We start from the raw sequence: 22,123 nt of genomic DNA on the forward strand, positions 1-22,123 counted from the left end.
TCCCTTGGTTAGCACAATTACAAACCAAAGTGTTGACTTTGTCATCTTCTAAGACTATAAACATCCATTCTCATTGGTATTTATATTTATAGAACATTCTACTAAAAACAACAAGGTTGTATTTTCTCCCTTCCTGTTGATTGCAGGGGTTAGAGAGCCCAGCCTATCCAGAGGTAGTCAGTCTCTAAACTTTGTGGGGGGTGAGCAGAAACATTTTTTTAAAATGGAGTGCTGTCCCTTTAAATCCTGCAAGTGAACTTGGCTTGGGAAGAGCAGCAGCTTAAGGTCCAGCCCCTGAAAAGAGAAGAACTCCAGGCTCCCTATCCTCAGGGTTTGCAAGGGGAGAGTGGTGCCAGCTGGCTCCTGCAGGCTCCTGGCAACATGGCAGTAAAGCTTGGTACCTTCCTGCTGGTGTTTGGGTTCAGCCTGGTTTGGCCAGCTTCTGCCCACCAGAAACTCTTGGTGTTTCTCCTGGATGGTTTTCGCTCAGACTACATCAGTGATGAGGTCCTGGCATCCTTGCCTGGCTTCAGGGAGATTGTGAACAGGGGAGTCAAAGTGGATTACTTGACACCGGACTTCCCCAGCCTCTCCTATCCCAATTACTACACCCTAATGACTGGTGAGTACCTTCCACATCCACTTCTTAGAGGGGACACGGCTATCTTCTGACACTGGGATCTAAAGTTCAGATGTCCCTAGGCTCTTGGAACATCAAAGACAGCCAAGAGTCTATGGTCCCAGCTAAGTCTTTAATTTTGTCATAGTTGTGTTTTTCCACACAAATGTTCTTCCAAGGAACTATTTCAGATTGTCTGTAAAGAGAAGAGACGACAATAACAATAGCTGGAAGTTGAGATTTTAAAAAGTGGTTATTGTTGTCTGTTTCACAGCTGAAATTCTAGATATATCACATTTTCTAAGTTCAGGTGTAGAAGATGGATCTATACTGAGTCCCTCTGTCCCTTTACTGCTGTTTGGATTCCTGCAGACTAATTTATCAGTGTGTAAGACTGTGACCACTACTCTCAGGATCCCTCAGTGAAGAACTTCATTTCTAGAAAGCCTGGAAGAGGCATTTTAGGTGACACTCTTCAGCAGTGCCTCTCTATTTTGGCCTTTGGGGGCCAGCTAATATGTTATAGAGGCAAACATTTTTGTTATGGAATTGAGATTGTGCAGCATCTGTGAAATGGGTGGGGGAGTAGACAAAAAGTAAGTACAAACCCCTAATGAAGCAGATGGAATTCCAGATGATCTTTGGGAACTGTGAATTTGGCTAAAGATGACCTCCCTCTACCTGGAGTTGCCAGGGTGCCAAAGGCGAGTGAGCCCAGAAGGCTGAGCTTCTGTGTGTGAGATGATTCCTCCAGCCTCTTCCTGCTCATGCAGTTGGGTCCCACCCTTCTGTTTTCTTCATCTAACCTTGAAAAATCATCAAGAGGTATTCAGAAAGTTTGGGGGTTTTTATAGCCAGCTGTCCAGGGAAGCTAAGAATGCAGTCATTGCGGGACATCACTGTGTGCTCTGAACTCAGGGAGAACTGAGACTACATTACCAGACAAGAGCTGAGAACTGTGATATCTCATTAAATGGCTATACAAAACGCCAAAGCCAAAGGAGTCTGAAAATGTGGTATTGACATCTTAAGTTGTGTGTTCCAGCCATAAAACCAATCTAGTAATTGATGGGAACAGTAAGGGGCTGAGAAACTCGGGATTTCTGTCTATATGGATGCCCTAGGCACATGCAAAGTCACCATGAGTTGACTCCCAAAATTAAAGGAAATGTATACTTTGGAGAATTAGAAGTGAAGATATGGCACAGAAAACAAAATCAGGCTGCACACAAACAAGGAATCTGTTTGCCCCCCCCCCATTAACAGACAAACCAGTCTCTAAGATAAACAGTTAACAAAAGACTCTCTGGCCTTCCCTTGGCTTGTTTGTCCATGCTCACTTGCTTGCTCATTGGGAAGCAGTTTGCAGGCTTCTAGCTTACACACAGATGTTATTGTGTGTCCCAACCCAATTCTGCATGGGCAGCTTCACACACACTGGCCACCCCTCTCCACTTGTCTTTCTGAGCCTGCTGGGAGACACAATTCATAAGCTGCCACGTGCAGCTTTTTCGATTATAGTGCAGAATGAACAAAATCCAGTTCATAAAGTCTGACTCCAGTAAGTAAAAGGGGACTATTGCAAACCCCACATGGACATGGAGCCAGAGACATGGACATTTGTTTTTCAGACCCACATGCCTGACATGGCACAAAGATGAATTTTTATGATGCCTCTGTCAAGCAAACACACAACTCCTTTTCAGACTGGTCTTTAGGGGATATGGGCTAAGTGATCCCATGAACATGGTAAAACCCCAGGCTGTGTGTCTTGGTATTCTCAAGAGAGAATGGAGAAAGGCTAGCTCCAAGCACAGAAAGTCTTCGCCCTAATTTTGACGATAAAGCTAGCCAGAGGAGGAAGCCACATATACCTTCTGTCTATGGATTTTTGGGTGGGAAACACATCATTTGATTTGAAGGTCTGCTTTTCTATGTGTTTAGAAGTGATGTTAGATGTAGGCATGGCCAGTCAGACTCATGCTTATGCATAGATGTCTTGGGGTTTGACTCATTTTGCACCTGAGGAGTGAACACATGGTTTGGGCAAAGAAATTCCAGACTATGAAATCTACTCATATCATCTTCACTGTCTGAAGGACAAACTTAGATTATTTTTCTACTTGATGTTGAGAAATTCCACTTGTACTTGTAAGGAAGACTGCATCCATTGAGAATTCTATTCAAACATACAGTTTGAGCGTTTGAGTGTTTCACAAACCAACAAAACAGTTAGGTAGATCATTTGGACTTCTCAGCATTCATGAGAGAAAGCTGTTCTAGCTTCATTTCATGGGTTAGTGTGCAGAAGACCAAAAGCCCTTGTTGTTAATTTCATGTAATGAGGGACAAGGGGTCATGGGAAGCAAAGCACTGCTGACCTTGGAGTCAGAAGAACTTACTCGGGGTCCTTGCAGGAAGGACCATGACAGTCTTCTGATTGTCCTTGGCCTCTGTGTTTTGGCTGTAGCATCTGTGTCCTTGGTTGTAGCATAAGATAATATGAACAGCCAGACCCAGATCTCACCTGGGGTTCAGAGGACACAGACTTAGAAAGAGTAATGTATGGGAGTTCAGGATGTTAGAACTGGCCCCTTGTCTGTTGTTTAGATGTGGTGTGTCCCACAAGGCTTCCTGTGCTGGAGGCTTGGACATCAGTGCAGTTATGCTAAGAAACGCTATGGAGGCTTTCAAAGGTAAGGACTACCAGGAAGTCCTTAGCTCACTGCAGGGACCTACCTGCTCTCGGGAGAGAAATTGTCACAGTTCTCATGGAATCCATAAGATTAACTCAAAAACTTGAGTCTGGCCCCTGAATGCTCTCTGGATTTCTAATGTGAGATATGATTGATTTCTTCCCCATGTTCACTTGCCATCATGCCGAGTGTCATCAGGACTTCAACAAAGACCAAATTGATGGAACCACCCAACCCAGGGCTTACGGCCTCCAGGACTTTAAACCAAACATGTCAGTAGAATGTCGTGGTAGATAAACCTATTTATAAGCAACTTTAGCCACTGTTCTGGTTATCCACCCTCCACTACTCACCCTGCTCCACCACCTCAAAGGTGTTTCCAGCAGGACAATTGTGAACACAATTCTGATAGTGATTAAGGAGATCATCAATTGACTGCTGTAATCACTGGGTCTTAAAACAAGGTCTTTCACTAAGGATGTTGATGCTGGCATTGAGGAGAGCCACCCAGAGAACAGATACCTAGTAATATTCTAAAACATATCGCAGCATGTTGTGAGCTCAGTTGTCCACACTGCCCAAATTCTAAGAGGCATCTCAGCCCACACTACCTCAGAATGTCACTTTGTTTGTAAATAAGCTCTTTAAAAGGTGAATATGTTAAGATGAAGCATTGGTGTAGGGCTCTGTTATACCATGACCAATGTTCTTAAAAGGAAAAGAAGAAAAATGTTTTTGTCTTTTCAGCCAGGTGGTGGTGACACACTTTAATCCCAGCACTAAGGAGGCAGAATCAGGTGGATCTCCATGAGTTCATGGACAGCCTAGTCTACAGAGTGAGTTCTAGGACAGCAAGGGTTATACAGTGAAACCCTGTCTCAAAATGAAGAAAAGAATGAGTGAGGGGATGAGGGGACACCAGGTGTATGGTGTGTGTAGATAAAAGGCAAGGTTATGACTCAGCAAGGAACAGTTCAGAGAGAAACTGCAGAAGAAACCAAATCCCGGCATCCCTTTGTTCCTGGACCTCTAACTCCCAGACTGTGAATGAGTTCATATCATTTAAGCCACTCAACCTGCAGTATTTTGCTAGGGTATTCTGTTTGGGTGTGAGCTTGTTTGGGTAGGGCTGGGGAAACTGAACTAATTCAAACAGAAGTGGCTTCTCAACATGCACAAAGGTCAGAGTGGAAATTTTCCTGCTAGTCACAGGAGCACAAGGAAACGTTTTTATTGGGACTGAGCCATGGAGCCCAGTTTAGCTCTGAACTCCTGATCTTCTTGCCTGGCCCCCCTTCCTTGCTATTGACAATAGAAGTATGCACCTCTACACCTGGCTATGAGAAAGCAACAAAGCTTAGATGTGAGTGGGAGCAAATGGGCAGAGGTGTGGCTTACATCACTGTATGTGCCTTCCTGCATAACTTTTCTAAAGTTCAGTGTGTGGATCAAGTTAATGGTAGTTAAAATGCAGCCACAGTTTAAACGTGGTTAGAGTACATTCTTCTTAAGTTCGTTTAACTGGAGATCTTTCTGGAAAGCAAGAGTTTCTTTGGCGGGCAAATTCACATTTGACTTGAAGATTTCTCATAAAGTTAATGGAGTAAAAATTAGGTGATTTGTTCAATCCAGGTCATTGGTCAGAGAAAATGCTATCCAGAGTGACATAACATTGTTTCACCAAGGCCAATGGAATACTTGTTTGTCAGTTTTTGAAACTCCTGGCTAAGAATTGAGGTGACCCAGAAATGCCCTCAGTAACTGGAAAGCCACTCTAGAATTTTAGCTTCATTTTAAAAATTCTGCCAAGTTATGAAAATGTGCTTCAGTGATGGTTTCCACACTTAAAAACCACAAACAGGAAGCATGGGAGGGATGGGGATGAGTGTTTTGCTCTAACACCCTCAGAATGCTCGTAGGAGAACAGACTAGAGGGTAAGGATCAGAGGCCAAGTTCACCCGAGAGCAAGGACAAAGGTCTCTTCAGATGGGTCCAGGAGGCAGCTTTGTAATTGCTTTGTGGGAAGCAAAGCAAAAACCCGGATGTTAACTGCCCTAATTAGTGTCTGTGCCAATGTGGTCCCTACCACACTCCCGGAAATTGCTCGTGATACAAATTCTTACCCAATATCAAGAACACAGCATCCTAGGGATAACAGACTGCATGGCAAGAAATGCTTCTATGCACTTTATAGAAAATGCCTGGTGTAAATTAAAACCAGCCCCCACTTGGACCAAAGGAAATCAGTATAGGAAGTACTTAATCACATTTTGAGAAAATCACACATTCACAGGCATTTGCAGAATTCAGGCTGTTGTGGGGGTAGGGCACGAGATCCATACCTATCCACAGCATCAGGGAGAACAAGACATCGTCCTTGGCATTCTCTCCTCTCTGCCCTAGAACTCAACATTGACACAAGACCACTAACCCCGGGAGTTAACCTCCTCAGATTTAAATACCTCCACTAGTAAGTGTCCTGTACTTGGGCACCTTTTTCCTCTTGTCCCTTTCTCTCACACCAACCCCTTGAGGCTCTGTTTATACAGGTGACATCCTAGAGATCCAGGCTCCATTTCTCACTTCAAGGATCTGGCCCAGGACCATCTACTGCTCCCCCTCTTTGGCATCCATCTGGGTGCCAGCACAGCCCCCTCTGCTCTTTCTACTTCTTCTTTGTTCATTAACTCCTTGCTCCATTCTCCAGGTTCTTCCTCACCTTCTTATTTTCTCTCTCAAAGCCTGAGTGCACTGCATTTTTAGGGAACATCCACAGTGTGTTTTTCCCACCTCCATCGCTAGCGCCTGGTGGAAACCACCCCATGGTGCCTGGAACCACCTCCCTGCTTTGCCGCTCCTGCCTTTGGTGTCCTATAGTTACGCGACAAGAGCAGAAGCATCTTTGGAAAACATGCATTTGTCTGTGTTGCTATTCTCTCAAGATTTTCAGGAGATCCCAGTGTCACTCCAAGTAAAAGTCGTTACAAAAGTGGCCCCAACCTGCTCCTGTTTTACCTTATCCCTGACCGTCTTCTCCAGGCTGGCTCATTGTCATTTCGGTATCCTGCTGAACCAGCTGTGTACCCATCTCAAGACACATTGAGATATCTGCTTCTTCCCGCACCCTCAAAGTCCCAAGAGTGCCCTCTGTCTTTTCTGATTCCTTTTTCAAAGCTCTGGCAGCAGATGCACCTTTCCTAGTAACCTGAGCTAGGTTAGATGACCCCCTACTCCACCACTCTATCCTTTATTTTTTTCCAATGTATTTCCTCTCTTCCCAGACAAAATTTGTCATAGTAAAGAAACACTATCACAATGACTCCAACATTCATAACCTCAGAGTCAATGTTCCTAATAAGGAGAAAAAGAATAAACTCACGATCGTATGAAAGTAATGAAGAGTCATGTAGGTGCACGTTGATGTCCAGTCATAGATCTTCAAATGCATCTTTCAGTTTTGATTGTAAGATTGGAGCTACAAGAAGGCTAGAGGGGGAGTTTCCTGGAAGAAGTGGTTGTGACAAAGAAAGAGATTGTGTGATATGGGTAGAAAATTTAACTAGAACATAAGTAGTTATCAGAGCCCAAAAGAGAATCTAGTTGTAGTTAAGATTGTTAAAGCCAAGGAAGCAGATGAAACAGCAAGACACAGAATAAGGCAAAGAATCCAGGGCCAATGCAGAGCACTGCAAGAGAAGGAAGGTCTGCTTTGGTATGGTCCTGCCTGTCAGACTTAGGGATGCAGCTGGCTACATCAAAAGTCTTCAAGGCTATTCTTGTATTTTTGGGTTCCAATCCTTAGTACTCTTGTGGCCAATCTGTGCATTATAGCAGCATGAGAAACTCCTTAGATGCTTAAAAACACGAGACAGTGTTTGAGACAACTTGTATCCACTATGACATTCATGAGTTAAAATCTACCCTAATACCTAGAATATGACTTGTAGGAGAGAAGGTCCCTGGATAACTAATTTAGATAAATAAAAAGGCCATTGGAATAAGCCCTAATCTAATATCACTTACGTCTCTTCATGAAGGTAAGATAGGAACCCAGACAGATCTAAAGGGAAGACCTGTGAAAACACACAGAGAAGTTAGCCATACCAAGTGAAATAGTGATGAACCCTATTGAACCTGAGTCTTGGACTTCTGGCCTCCAATAGCTTACACAAAACAAAAGAAAAAACAAAAAGCAAACCTTTCCTGTGTAAGCTACCCTATTGTCACCTTGTAAAGGAACCAAACCAAATTGACACTTGGCTGTCAGTGCAAGAACTGAGGCTTTTCAGACAGGCTGTATCCATTCCCAGTCTTACTTTCTGAGAATTTCTGGAGATTTTTGCCCTGAAATGAAGGCTCTAGTGGTATCTGAGTTCCCTAGGTCTTCCATAACAATGGCTACAAATAACGGTGGCTTACATCAACTGGTATTTATCTTCTCACAGTTTGTGGCTAGAAGTCTAAAATTAAAGCAGTGGCAAGGCTATGTTCTCTCTTTGGGTTCTAGGGTGGGTGTGGCTGGGGCCTTTCGCTCAGCCTCTAGTACTGCCAGTCATTCTTGATATTGTTCGGCCTGTGAGAACTTAGCCTCTATTGTCACATGGTTCTCTCCCTGTTTGTATCTGCCTCTTTTCTTTTTATAAGGGCTCCACCCTTGTGTAATTGGATACTCCTCTGATGACATCACAATACTTTTGCTATGCCTGAAAGGCTGTGATATTTTAGTTGTCATCTCGGGTTAATGTAGAATCATCTGGAAAGAGGATCTCAGCGAGGGATTGTCTATATTGAGTTGGCCTGTGCACATGTCTGTGGGAGGTTGCTCAATTGCTGATGCCAATTGATGTGAGAACACTCAGCCTACTGTGGGTAACACCGCTCTCTAGGTTACAAGAGAAGAGTATAAGCAAGCAAGCATATACACAATTATTTTTCTCTCATCTTAACTTGAATGTGATCTAGCTATTTGAACTTGACTTCCTCAAAATGATAGCGTGTGACCTGGAGTAGTAAAAGGAAACAAACATTTCCTCTCCTAAGTTGTTTTTGGTCAAGATATTTTATCACAGTAACAGAAGTGAAACTAGGATAAAAGCCTTATTTATCTCCAAAACAAGGCCACATATATGGGTACTAAGGACTAGAACTTCAACATATAATTTTGAAAGATACCTATAACACATGGTATAGTGGAAAGAGGGAGGGATTTACTACAAAAAAAAAAAATTACAAGTTGTCTTAGTTACTGTTCTATTCCTGTGAAGAAACACCATAAAAAAACAACTTTTATTTTAAAATAAAATAATTTAATTGGGATCTTGCTTACAGTTTTAGAGGGATTATCCTATTATTGACCCATCATGGTGGGGAGCATGGTGTCATATAAGTAGGCATGGTGCTGGCACAGTAGCTTAGAGCTTTAATCCTGATCCATAAGCACCAGGGAGTCAGAGACAAGCAGAGACAGAGACAAGCAAAGACAGAAAGACAGAGAGACAGACTGGGCCTGGCATGGGATTTTGACACCTCAAAGGCCATCCTCAGTGACACACCTTCTCCAACAACCCTTTCCAAACAGTTCACCACCTAGGGGCTAAGCATGCAAATTTATGAGCCTAGGGGGCCATTCTGACTCATATCACCACGCAACTTAATCTGTTTTGCCATATTTTGACTTTCAGAATTTGACCAATCTTGGGTTTTAATGTCTTTGTTTGTTTACTTGTTTGTTTTATTAGTAGTAAAATGGACAAGGTAAAAATTAACCAATAAGTTTACTGTGAAGACAGAACTAGAGAGTAAATATGTTAAATTACCATTGTGATGGTTATGCCCATTATACAAACTGTCGGGAAAGTTGACCTACGTTATGTTCCAGTAGCAAGGGGATTGCAACACAGTACCAGAAACATGACCATTTATTCCTCAGTCATGAGCATGGCCTAAGGAATTAGCTTTGTCTCAGCTTTTCTGCACACTGGAACCCAGGCTGAAGAAAATAGTCCTCGAGAAGAGCCATGGTACTTGCGTGGAAGAGAAAATAGTGAACAATGCAGTGTGTTTAAAATTTCTGCTCAGAGATGGCACAAATCACAGATACTCCCATTCCAGTGACTGAAGTAAATCACATTGCCAAGCTTGATGCCAATAGTGAGATACACAATCCATCCATTAGAAGGGTCAAGGGTTATTCTGAATTTTAATGCAATATGCCACACATACATTTAAAATAATATGGCTGCAACCAGAATCTTGTAGATCTTATTGCATTTAACAAGGTTGGAAGAGAAGAGGATTTTGAAGATACCTCAGGTGTCAAATATTGGTTTATGAGCAAAATAATGAAATAGCAGGTTCTCTTAGTAACTGTCCTATTGCTATGAAGAGACACCATGACCAAGGCAACTCTTATAAAAAGAAAAGCATTTTGTTGGTGGCTTGCTTACAGTTTGAGAGGGTTAGTTCATGATCATCATTGTGGGAAGCAAACAGTCATGGAGCTGTAACTGAGAGCTTTACATCCTGATCCACAGACAGTGGGGATGGATGGAGGGGAAGACGGAGAGAGTGACACTGGGTCTGGCAACTACTGATGCTATTCTAGTTCTGCTGACTGAGTACCAAGCATTCAAACATGTGGTCCTGTGGGGACCATTCTCACTGAAACTGCCACAGACCAAAACAAGAGCTACCCTATAGCTGAAAATGGAATAACTTAAATAAGCAAACATGCAGACAGCTGCTTGAATCTGGAAGAAATGTTATTAGAAGTTAAAAGAATCTTGGCCATTTTCATAGAGAAGTGGGGTGTAGAATTAAACATTGTAAGATCAGCAGAAAGGCTTTAAATAGAAAGTTAAATTTGAGCCAGATACTCAAAGAAAAAACCTACCAATAAAGAGTTTGGCAATATGAGGGTCATGACATAGACCAAGAGAAGCAAACATAGAAGACAAAAAGAGAGGCTAAACACACCTACCATTTACATGTGGGCTAGAGGGATACAGAGAGATGAGTTTGTTAAGTTTAAAAAGACCACTGGTGGAAGACTTAGAAAACCCAAGGAAGGATAATGCAATGAGCCCACCCCTCATTTCTCCTTCAAGCATTTGAGCACCCATTCTTTGTGAAGGGGGAGACCTGAGTTTGAAGACTGCCTTTGAAGAAGAATTTACTTACCGGCTGAGGGGTGGATGTAAAAGAATTTACGGAAAGGGGTTTGAGTGGTTTCCAAGGCCACACCATGTTCTTGCTGCTTCCCATACGTCTGAGAGAGGAGACTCCTCACAAATGCACATCTAGCACCTAAGAGCATCTTTCCCCATCCCAAAGTAAAACCACAATCTCCGTGATGAGCCCTGATGAAGTTTCTGGAAGCACACTGAGTAGCTGAAGTGTGGGGCAACAGAAGACCTGAAGAATTTTAGCCAGCTCTTGCCTTGAAAGTCGAAAAAAGTGTTGTCAAGTATTTACAGAAATAATGTCTCCTGGCACATCATTACTTAAGCTCCCATCAACGACCTCTCTACACTGAAGTGCCTCTTTCCAAAAGCATGTTTCTATTGGCCCCTGTGGTGATGAGAGGGAGTTCTGTATAACATTGGTCTACTAGAAACCCACTCCCTGAAGGAGGGAGTGGTGGGCTAGTGGGTAAAACCTTAAAATGTGCTGAAAGCATTTGATTACAATAACAACAGGCCTTCTTTTACCCCCAGAGGAATCATCCAAATGGAGCCCTTGTGGTCTACAAACCATAGTGCATCTAGCCCTGGTCTTGCTTATTCCAGCCCATTTCTGATTGATAGGACCACATGCCTTTACCTAGGGCTTCTGGGAGTTTGGTTAGACTGTTCTGTTTTCAGGACCAACTTCATCCTGAAATCCCATGCCAAAAAAATGGGTTTAAATGACTTTAAATTAATTTGGAGGGAGCCTGACTCAGCACGTTAGCATTTCTTTCAGAGACCCTTTACCAACACCTACTTGTATTTCAGAGTCTCCTTGGGTGAATAGGGCCTTTGTTTCCACAGTCTAAACAGGCAGGGACCTGGGATAGGTCTGAGGTTCAGGTCCTGTGGGTAGCATTTGACTCTGGCTGAACACTTTCTTTCTCTCCTCCTTTCCTTCTTCCTTCCTTTTATTTTTTTTTTCCCGAGACAGGGTTTCTCTGTGACTTTGGAACTTTGGAGGCTGTCCTGGAACTAGCTCTAGCTCTTGTAGACCAGGCTGGTCTTAAACTCATAGAGATTCACCTGCCTCTGTCTCCCAAGTGCTGAAATTAAAGGCGTGGGCTACCACTGCCCAACACCTGAACACTTTTCTTAATTGTAACCAACACATACCTTCACCCTTTTTGAGAACAAGAAGAGAAGTTCCAATAGTCAGGTTTTGGAATGATTTGTTGGCAGAGTTTTCAACAAAGAGCTTCAAATGTTGGAATTGTAAATGGACTTGTGGTTTGGAATACTTCTGGTACTTTGACCCTGGAAGAAGAAACTCCCCAGTGGGTGTCTTTGAGAGGACGTGCTTCTGTAGTTGCTCAGACTGTGGAAGGATCAGTAGTCCTGAGAATGTATATAAGCATCTACAGCAGACACACAACCTGTGTGCCGTGAGTTGTAAATGGGTTGGATCAGGCATACTTGCCTGACACCTACAGCTGTGAGTAGCCTTGCCCACTCAACCCAGCATGCCTAGTTAGAGTGACCCCTATGGGACAAATTGGTAGACCAGAGAGGGCCCAGGGGAGTTTGAAGGCAAGTCTCTGTTCTGATTGTGCCACATTAGATGGGATTTTGGATAAGCCACACTATGTGTCTGACATGATTATTGAGTATGCATTAGTGACTATTGGGTGTGTACTAAAGGTGTTGTAGATGTCAGAAATCTAGTAGTGAAACTCCACAAAGAGTCTTAAAGGCTACAGAGGGAGTCAGAGGTGTGGCTAATTTTATGTTAACTCTATACTGCCTAGAGTATTTGGGGAGAGGAAACATCAACTAAGAAGATACCTATACCAGGTTAGCCTGTGTACAAGCCTGTAGGGAAATTACTGGATAAAGGATTGATGTACAAGCCTATGGTGGTGCCACCCCAAGCAGTTTGTCATGGGTTCTACAAGAAAACAACCTGAGCAAGGCACGTGGAACAAGCCAATAAACATCACTCTCCATGGCTTCTATACCAGCTCCTGCCTTCAGGTTCCTGCCCCAACTTCCCTCAGTGATGTGAAACCATAAGCTGAAATAAACTCTTCTGCCCAAGTTGCTTTTGGCCATGGTGTATTATCACAGCAATAGAAATCCAACCAAAAATAGGGGCATGGCAATACATGAGATTTTGCAGCCTTCACTTTGACTTACTTCATGCATTCAAAGAAAGCTGTTTGCAGTATTGCAATGGTGCTGATGGTCTATGACAAGGATTCTGGGCTGAGGAAATGGAATGGCAACTGAAGTCCCCATATCTATAGATATAGTGGTTGAGACACCCCCAGAGTTTGCCAAAGGGGCTTCAGGGACTTGTTCTCTTCTTCTAGATGCCATACACAAATCAAACAGACTCTTTGACTCCATGGCATAACAGACTTTCCGTGAAAAACATGTCTGTTTAAATGCTTGACTTTCACAGGTGAACCTGAGAAAACGTTCTGTGTTCTTCAATCATTCACTAGCACAGTCCATGGGACACACTCCTCAGACCTCTGCCACTTCTACCCAGCTGTCCCAGATGGGTCCAGATTTTCCCCAGACACATTCAGTATCCCCAGAGGTAACACACAGAAAGTGCTCTAGAGGGTCTGTTCTATCTGTCTTACTGAACAGGACACAGAGGCCAAGACTCATGCCCAAGAGCTGGTTAAGAGGATGAACACACCAAATACAGGTATCTGAACTGGGGACAGGGTTGCACCTCCTCTAAAACCATGGCTGGAAACATGGGGATTCCTTCTTTGTGCTGGTTTTTCCAGACTGGCCTTTTTGCCTAGCAACCCTGTGCCTGTGTTTACCAACCCCTGCCCCCATCATTCTGTGTGTTCTTGTATGGCTAACCATCCCTGGGTTGCTGTTGTCCCTTTTCTCATTCCCAGGGAATGCAAATTGAAATTCAGGTAAAGAAGGGTGTGGAACCCTCTAGAAGGTCATACACTGCTTAATGTTCAAGTCAGGATAGATGTGGTTTCCCCTGAAGCATTCATTAGTTCTTTGTGGTGCAAACTTCCAGAATCCTTTCTTCTAGCTGAAACTCTCCATTCTGAAAGAGCTCTCACATTTTCATTTCATAGCAGGTCCTCCTGCACACCGTGAAACCTGCTTTGCCTTCCTCCTGTATCAATACCTTTTCTCCTTCCCTCTCTCCCTCTCTTCTTCCCTCTTCTCCCTCTCTCCCTCCCTTCTTCCCACCCTCCTCCTTTCCCTCCCTCTCTCCCCCCTTCTTCCCACCCTCCTCCTTTCCCTCCCTCTCTCCCCCTCCCCCTCTCTCACTCTCTTTCTCCTTTCCTCCCTTCTTCCCTCCCTCTCTCCACTTTTCTCTTCCAGCCAGTTTAATGGAAGATGAAGCAATATTTCATCACAGTTTTAATTTACATTTCCCTAATGACTGATGGTGTTGGGTAACCTTCCGTGTGCTTTTTGGATATTTGATAGCTTCATAAGAGAAATGTCTATTTAAATCCTTTTAGCCTTTGAAAAAATTGGATTGTCTTTTTAAATTTTTAGCTGTAAGAGTTCACTGTGTGCCTTGGATATACATTTTTTATGAGATGTATGATTTATGGCCCAGGTTGTGAGCTGTCTTTTGGCTTTTTGATGGAATATCTGGAAGCACAAGCTAAATGTGAATAAAGTCTCATTTGTCAGTTTTTTTTTAAATTGCCATTTATACTTTTTTCTGTCATATTTGGGAAGTCATTGTTGAACCCCAAATCATGAAGATAATCGCCTCTGTTTTCTTCTAAGGGTTTTACATGTCTAACTCTATTAAGGTTTATGAGTCATTTTGAACTTAAAAAAAAAAAAAAAAAGAAAGAACACATATAATATGTGGTAGTTCTTTCTACCAATTTTACAAAATAACCTTTGCCAAAAAGTAAGCATAACTGTTAGATTTAAGTCTTAGGTTCTCAATTTTATTACGCGCGAGCGTGTGTGTGTGTGTGTGTGTGTGTGTGTGTGTGTGTGTTCTTAGGATCACGTCATTATGAATGAATGCCATGTGGCTTTGTAGTTGGTTCTAAAAGCAGTACATGTAAGTCTTCCCATTTTGTTCTTTTTTTTTTTTTAACATTCTTTTTGAATGGGCAGAACTAGAAAAAAACATCCTAAGTGAGGTAACTCCAAACCAGAAAGACAAATATAGTATGTACTCACTAATAAGTGAATACCAGACATAAAGCAAAAGGTTCACAGCCTATAATCCATAGTCCCGGGGAAGCTAGAACCCTCTTCCAGAAACAGATGGAAGCAGTTGCAGAAATCCACAAATATCCAATGGGCCAAGTTCCTGGAGCACAATCAAAGTGAGGGAGGATATAATATAAACAAAGGAGTCAAGACCATGATGGGGAAACCCACAGAATCAGCTGACCTGTGATTGGGATGATATATGAGGCCACTGGCAGTGGGTCCAAGACCTAGCACTAATGCACAAACTGACTTAGTGGAGCCCATTCTATATGGAGAGGTAACTTGCTCAGCCTAGACCCAGAGGTGTGGGGTGGAGAGGTGCCTTGGTCCTGCCTCAACTAGATGATGGGACAGACTTAGTTGACTTCCTAGGGGAGGCCTTACCCTCTCCATGGAGCAGATGGGGGAGGGGTGATTGGAGTGGGGAGGAAAGGAGGGAGGAGGAACAGGGTTTGGAATGTAGAAAATAAATTAATAAAACTAGGATTTTTCTTTCTTTTTTTTTTTCTTTTTCTTTTTGGCTGTTCTGGGTTTTCATATGAACTTAGAATGATATTGTCAGTTTACACCAGAAAGGGGGATGCCAATCAGAATTCCAATGGGATTATATTGAATTTGTAGGTTGATTGGGAGGATATCATAATACATCATCTGATCCATAAACGTGGGATATCTTTCCATTTCTTTCGAGTTTCCATCAACAATACTTTGTAGTTTTCATTGTTCTAGTTTTGCATTTTCTGTTTTAAATATGCCTATATATTTTACTCTTTTGATGTTGTGCATGGAATTATTTTCCTAACTTCATTTTTCTAGTATATAGAATACAAGGGATCTATGTAGATGTTATGTCTTACTACCTTCATGAATTTTTAAATAAATTCAAATATTCTTAAGGTTGCTTAGCATTTTTGCATACAAGAACTTGTTTTTAACAAATAAAACAGGTACTTCTTCCTCTCTAGTCTTGATCTTTATAGGCATCTGGGAAGTTCCATGGGATAGAGGATAAAGCAATCCCAGAGAAGACACTTGACTTGTCTGATATCATGTAGCCAAGGAGTGAGTACATCAGAGTTGGTACTGAGGACTCCACCCCTCCATTGCTTTGCATTTTTACCATGCCACTTCCAGTGGGGACAGTCATTCTTAGAAGACAATGAACAGCCTGTGTTCTCCAGCATTCTGATTGCCTTCCTTTGTTACAAGAAGACAGCTTTAGTCAAGCAAGGAACAGAATTGCCAGGATGCCTACCACACTCTGTGCCCTGCTAAGTACTATACACATTCAAATATAGCCCTCATTGGAACCCTGTAGGGTAGTGGCAATCGTTCTCACCTTACAGGTGAGATACAGAGTTACCTGTCCATGATCACAGAGCCTGTAAGTGGAAAAAACACAGGCACAGAATCCCACCTTCCTCCCATGACATCATGCGACTCCTCCTCCTAAGTTCCAAGAACAGGGTTTGTACTAACTCTGTACTAAGCATCTTTCCTTCAGACAGAGATCTTGTAGCTGCCTCATGCACATGACATCTGCCTGTGCACACAGATATCCTCTCCTGTATACTATGCACACAATACCAGAATCTTTGCCTTTCTAAGCCCCATCTGGACTAAGCAACCTCATGGCTCCCTACATTTTAAACCCTCCTTTGTGTGTCTCAATGGACAATGTGAGCAGTAAGTGTGCCTGGTGTTGAGTATAAAAGAGAGGATTCAACCTCAGACACTCAGCTACTTATTCCTATCAGCCAAGGCAGGACAATTGTGAAAAATGGTTTAAATAGGCCTCTTTTGATAATCCACATCTGGGGCACTGACCCAGACCACCAATATGCAGCTTTAGGCTGGTGGCTTCTTGTGCTTGACCTTGGAGACATGGGATGGCACAGAGTCTCAGTCAGGGCAGCTCTGGACTCCACTTCCCACACAGCCTGCCTCATGCTCTCTGGCACTTTGTAGAAACTCAATAAAATGATAAAGCCTCTTTACTTAAAAACCACATTTATTTATTTATTTATTTATTTATTTATTTACTTACTTACTTACTTACTTACTTACTATGTGTGTGTTTAGACCAGGGCTCAGTTCTCCCCTTCCATCATGTAGATCCTGGGAATTGAACTCAGCTCATCTGGCTTGTTGCAAAGACCTTTACCAGCTGGATCTTGCTGGTCCCTTCCTGCTTTCATTTTAAAGTCATTCATTTGTAACCCAAAGCAGTTTCTTTTCCCGACACCTGGTGGGAAGAAAGGTCTTGCTGCCCATGCATTAAGGCAGTAATTTCAGCTGAAGTCCAAAGGAATGAGTCAAAAGGCCACCTCACCAACCTGTGTGATTCTCTTTGCCTTCTTCTCCCCAGTGACCGCCCACACTCAGCGCAGGATGCATTCTGGGATCTCAAAGCTGGAATCCATGTAATTTAGTGTTTTGCTAACTCAAATGTCATCAACAGCAAGGCATGGAAGCCTCAAGGTTTACCTTTATAGAAAATTCCAGATTGGTGAGCAGGCCAGTCTGGAGCTTTAAAACAACTCTTCCATATTACCCAAGAGATTTTTCACTTTGGGAGTTTAAGCCATTTGAAAGCCAGAGTCTGGGGAAATCCTCAGAAATAGCAGTTCCCTGAGATGACGTGGTGTGAGGTAGAAGACATTCTGTGTCAGTTCAGCTCCTACTTCCGGGTGGTTGGTGTTCAGCAGGAGGGTATGAAATTCTTAATAATATGAAATAAAAAGGCCAATACTTCTGCCAAAACAACTTGCCTCATGTTTTACTTAGCCATACTTCATAATCTCTTGGTTGACCACCAAATCCAGTGGCTGGTCCCTTCCTATCCCTCCCAACCACATTCACATGTAATCTAGAGCTTCAGACTGGTTGCTTCTTTGCCTCTTGAAGAAATTCTTGTGATGAAAGCCATGACTGACTGGAAGCAAGAGACACAGGTTCTTGTCTGGGCTATGGAGCTATGCAAATTTTGTTTTATAAAAATATAGTCACTTCTGATGCATGTTTGTTTCCTAAACCAACTAGGGAATGAAGTTCAAGGAGAACATTCAAAAGCTATTGCCAAGGCTCTTTTTATCTTGATCCTTTCTGGTCCATTTCCTTCTAGAAACTTCTGACTTTTGTTCATGCTAATAAAAAGGTTACCTGTGAATGTACCCTTCTTCATGTCTGTCACCATTATAGTGTGCAGGAACCTCAACAAAAATCCCCATAGCTGGGGGATTTTTACTTTTAAGACATACATTTATCTTGAGTGCACCTCCTTCTACTGAAAACTCAAGTTATAATTTAGTAAAAGAGAGGAAAACTTCTGGCTTGAGGTAGAATTTGTGAAGTTAGAAACCTAGGCCAAAAAATTCTATTTAAAAAATCACATCCTTCACCTTGCGACTCATCCCCCAGGGAGGGATACTGCCTTAACCTAGAGACAGGAGAGAAGCCCTAGTCCATACTTCACATGACCTGACAGATCTATATGACCCCACTTCGATGACATTGCCCTACATGTGGAATTGGGGTGGGGGATGGGAGGGGAGGGTGGTCAGGGTACATGTGAGGAGGTAGAGAGGGTAAGAGGGAGGGAGGGAGGGGGAACTGGGATCGACATGTAAAATAATAAATTAAATTTTAAAAAATCCATGCTATACCCAATTTCAATCTCTCTCTCCCTCTCTTCCTCTCTCTCTCTCTCTCTCTCTCTCTCTCTCTCTCTCTCTCTCTCTCTGTGTGTGTGTGTGTGTGTGTGTGTGTGTGTCTCATTCTCTCTTATACATTTGGAAAGATGTGAGCTCTCAGTTACTGCTCCAGTTCCATGTCCACCTACCTGCTGCCATGCTACCAGCCATGATGTTCATGTCTCTGAAATGATAAGCTTTAAGAAACTATTTTTTCCTGTGAGAAAAAAAATCACATCCTTCATTATCAATTTTCCTGAGGAACCAAGTTGAATCCTGTTTTGGAGCATTAAATGGCTCTGCTACCACGAACCCCAGTTCACTGTGGAATTACCCCTACTTAGAGTCATATCTATGAAGCAAGGGCTGATGGGTGAAAGGTGCCTTGATGTACACACAAGGAACTATTTATTATATCAACCCAGTCTACTTTCCTAGCGCAGCAGAGCTGTTCAGTTCCTACTCTCAGCTCAACGCAAGACCAACTGGACACCATGAGGAAACCACTCAATCCAAGACAAAGCAGACATCCTGATGGAACACACATGGAAAGTTCAAGAAATTAAGTTTGAAAAGAGCGGCAAATACATTTACTTACTCACTTGCCTGTCATTTTGCCCACTAGAATTTTCCGTTTCTATTCAGTTTGAATTGGCCTTGTCCCTAAGCCAGGGTCTGACCTCTGTGTGCAAAAGAGAGCCCCTAATACAGGCAAAAGGTTGATTTCTTTATGGTCTAGGAGATTAACATTTAATGTCACAGTTGTGGACTTACAGAATCTTTATTTTAAAATACCCTTCCACCTATAAAATTACCAAGGTAGTTTTCTAAATCTTTTCCGTTAAGAACCACTTTTTCTTCAAACTAAATTGTTCCTAAATTTCAAACATCTGTAATAATTGGAATCATGTTTCTTTCTGTGTTTTTTGTTTGCTTTTGTTTAGGGCTTAAAAAACATTTAGTGTGTGTGTGTGTGTGTGTGTGTGTGTGTGTGTGTGTGTGTGTGTGTATGCACCATGTCCTGTATGCAGAGGCCTGCGGAGAACTTTGTGGAATCAGTTTTCCTCTTTATGTAGGTTCCAGGGACTGACTTCGGGTCTCCAGGCTTGTATAGCAAGCACCTTTACCCACTGAGCCATCTTGCTGGACCTTAGTTGGGTTTCTGGAGACAAGGTCTCACTCTGTGGGCTTGGCTGGCCTCGAACTCATGACACCCCTCTTGCTTGAACCTGCCTAGTGGTGGGATTACAGGCATGCACCACTACGCTCCATGTGGCAACACTTTTCCCATGTAGTTTCTTCTAAACTGGCTTAACTCTTCCGTGGGCCCACAGCAATTATTCCCAATAACTTCAGCCTACAGACTGGTGAGACAGATACAAGTTTGGGATGACAGCTTCTAGCCAGGGACACTGCTGCTGGCCTGGTTCCTAGAGCTTTAATTAAATCCGGGGGTGGAGAGTGTGTGTGGAAATGGGAAGAAATCACCTTCCTAGCCTAAAACATAAACCTAGAACAATATTTGATTTAACTAAATAGAAATGGATTGATACTTTACAAAAAAATGTTTGCTTTCTAAGTCTTGAAATTTACCCCATGGAAGCCAACCTGAAATAATATTTTCTTAAAGAAACACCATTAGGAAAGGATTAAGACACAATGTCAACCCAGACCTGGCTTCCAGAATTGAAACATAAATGCAGGTCTGAAACCAGAAGACCAAAAAACCTCATTACATTCTTTCCCAAGATGATGTTCTGTGAGCCTGGGCTGCTTTAAAGTCAGAAAAAACTGGTCTGTAACAAGATACTCATGTGCCTATGAATGACTGATTCTAGCATCCAATAACCAATTTTTATTAAAGAGGACAGTGCTCCATGGGAGCAGGGGATACAAAGTCTTGCTCAGCTCTATATTTCATCTTCTGGATAAGACCTGACCAATTCATTCATTCATTCATTCATTCATTCATTCATTCATTCAGCATCTTCAGAATGCTTGCTTGCTATACCTACATAATGGGTGGCCATCATTCATTTCTTCCAAAAGTGTCTATTGCCTTCTACAAATCAAGAAATGCATTCTTTAATCCCTGTGTATACAAACAAACCAAGCAGGGCTAAGTGTCTACCTTCAGGCAGTTTATAATCATATAAAATGCTAAAGACAGAAGTTGTGATGTCAAGTGGTAATCTAGTCTGTAGGGAAAGTTAAAAGTGAGCAGTGACAGCAAGGATGAGCAGAGAGAGGGTTTTACGTGGCCTGCTGTGGACACGCCTTGATGAGGTAAATTTGTGGGCCAAGATTTGAGGGAAGGAAGAGAGATGACCACACACCTATGGAGCCAGTGCATCACAAAGAGGGAACAGGTAAAGCAAAGGATGTAAGACGGACACACCATTGGGGCAGGGGAAGGACAGCCAAGGGCCTAGTAGCTATAACAATGAGGACTGCTCCGAAGACTGGGAGGTGAGGTGTGAGGGTTAACAAGTTGGTGGCTGTGGCACCATGCTGCCCAGAGCACCTGCCATGGAGGAAGACTTGATCGGCAGTCATGGCTGATGTCCCCAGGTCTGTCAAGCTAATGCTGAAGACTCAGACCTACCAGAATGAGCATGAATATCTAGTTCTGACCAGTTCCTCTGAAAAGTGGCCAGCTTCAGGATGCCCCCGCTGACATTTTACCCATCATCACCCCCTTCCTTGTCTTTTTTGACAGATTTTGCACCTTCCTGAACGAGAGGCTGTTCTTGTCCACTCTAGCTTTCCCTTTATGTATGCAATACGATTTGTGTAGGCCTATGCTACCTTGGTGTCTATTTCTCAAGGAACTTGATCTAAGAAGAGGTCACAGCAGGTTACAGCAGACTTGGAGTCTTATTTTGAGTAATTGGAATACGTGGGGAGTTTCTAAGTAGAGTGTCAGGGTGGTAAAAATGTCCTATTAGGAAGGTATCACGTGAGACTAACCCTGGAAAGCTCTACCTATGACCTGACAATTCTACCTCTACATTTATTCTTCAAAGCAGGTGCTGTCAATTGTTGCACAGTGTGGCATCAACTGTCATGCAGTGTGACATGAATTCACACACAAGTTAATGTATTTTTTTATGTGTTCATTAATGAGATGCTATACGTTTCTTTCCCAGAATCCTCCACCCTCAGCGCAGTAACTTATGGGTCACAGCTGTTGTAGGAAGATGAGGTCACAGCTATTGTAGGTCTGCCCACTTTTCTGACCATGGGTCTGACCTCCATGACAGCTTAAGTGGCTTTTCCCCCTTCCCTCGTCAGTTCCCTTCCTCAGAGTAGCTGCTAAAGTTTACAGCTTGCTTAACTCTAATATGCTAAGTATATACAAGTGGGGTTATGTCCTGATACACCAATCATACATTTAAAATATTGTGAGTTTAAAAATGCATTTGATACACCTACCCTACAGAAGAACATCATGGCTTAGTAACTGCATGCTGTAGGGTGTTTTTGTTTGATTTTGTGATTGTGTGGTTGACAGGAAACTTTGTCCTAAAGGTCCTGTCCAGCATGTCTACCAGTCTGGGAAACGCTAAACATTTAACATGTTTCTAGAGAATGCACCAGCAAGAAGTTGAAAGTTTGCAAACCAAACTGTTGTTTGGTTGGGGACCATCTTTATGGTATCTTGAGGGCAGAATCAGGCAGATTTCTGTAAGTTTGAAGACATCCATAGT

At 42.7% G+C, this 22,123-nt stretch overlaps 1 protein-coding gene across 1 annotated transcript in view; it reads left to right on the plus strand.

Annotated features, from left to right (window-relative positions):
• Positions 1-298: 298 nt before the first annotated feature.
• The window catches only part of Enpp6 (ectonucleotide pyrophosphatase/phosphodiesterase 6), a 96,493-nt gene continuing 74,668 nt past the window's right edge, over positions 299-22,123 (plus strand). The window contains exon 1 of the mRNA XM_051182410.1: positions 299-622. Within this exon, the coding sequence (XP_051038367.1) occupies positions 382-622 (241 nt within the window). The 5' untranslated portion in view covers positions 299-381. The remainder of the gene's footprint in view (positions 623-22,123) is intronic.

This window comes from Phodopus roborovskii, unplaced genomic scaffold (assembly GCF_943737965.1).
Source record: "Phodopus roborovskii unplaced genomic scaffold, PHOROB, whole genome shotgun sequence".
In the NCBI taxonomy this organism is placed as follows: Eukaryota; Metazoa; Chordata; class Mammalia; order Rodentia; family Cricetidae; genus Phodopus; species Phodopus roborovskii.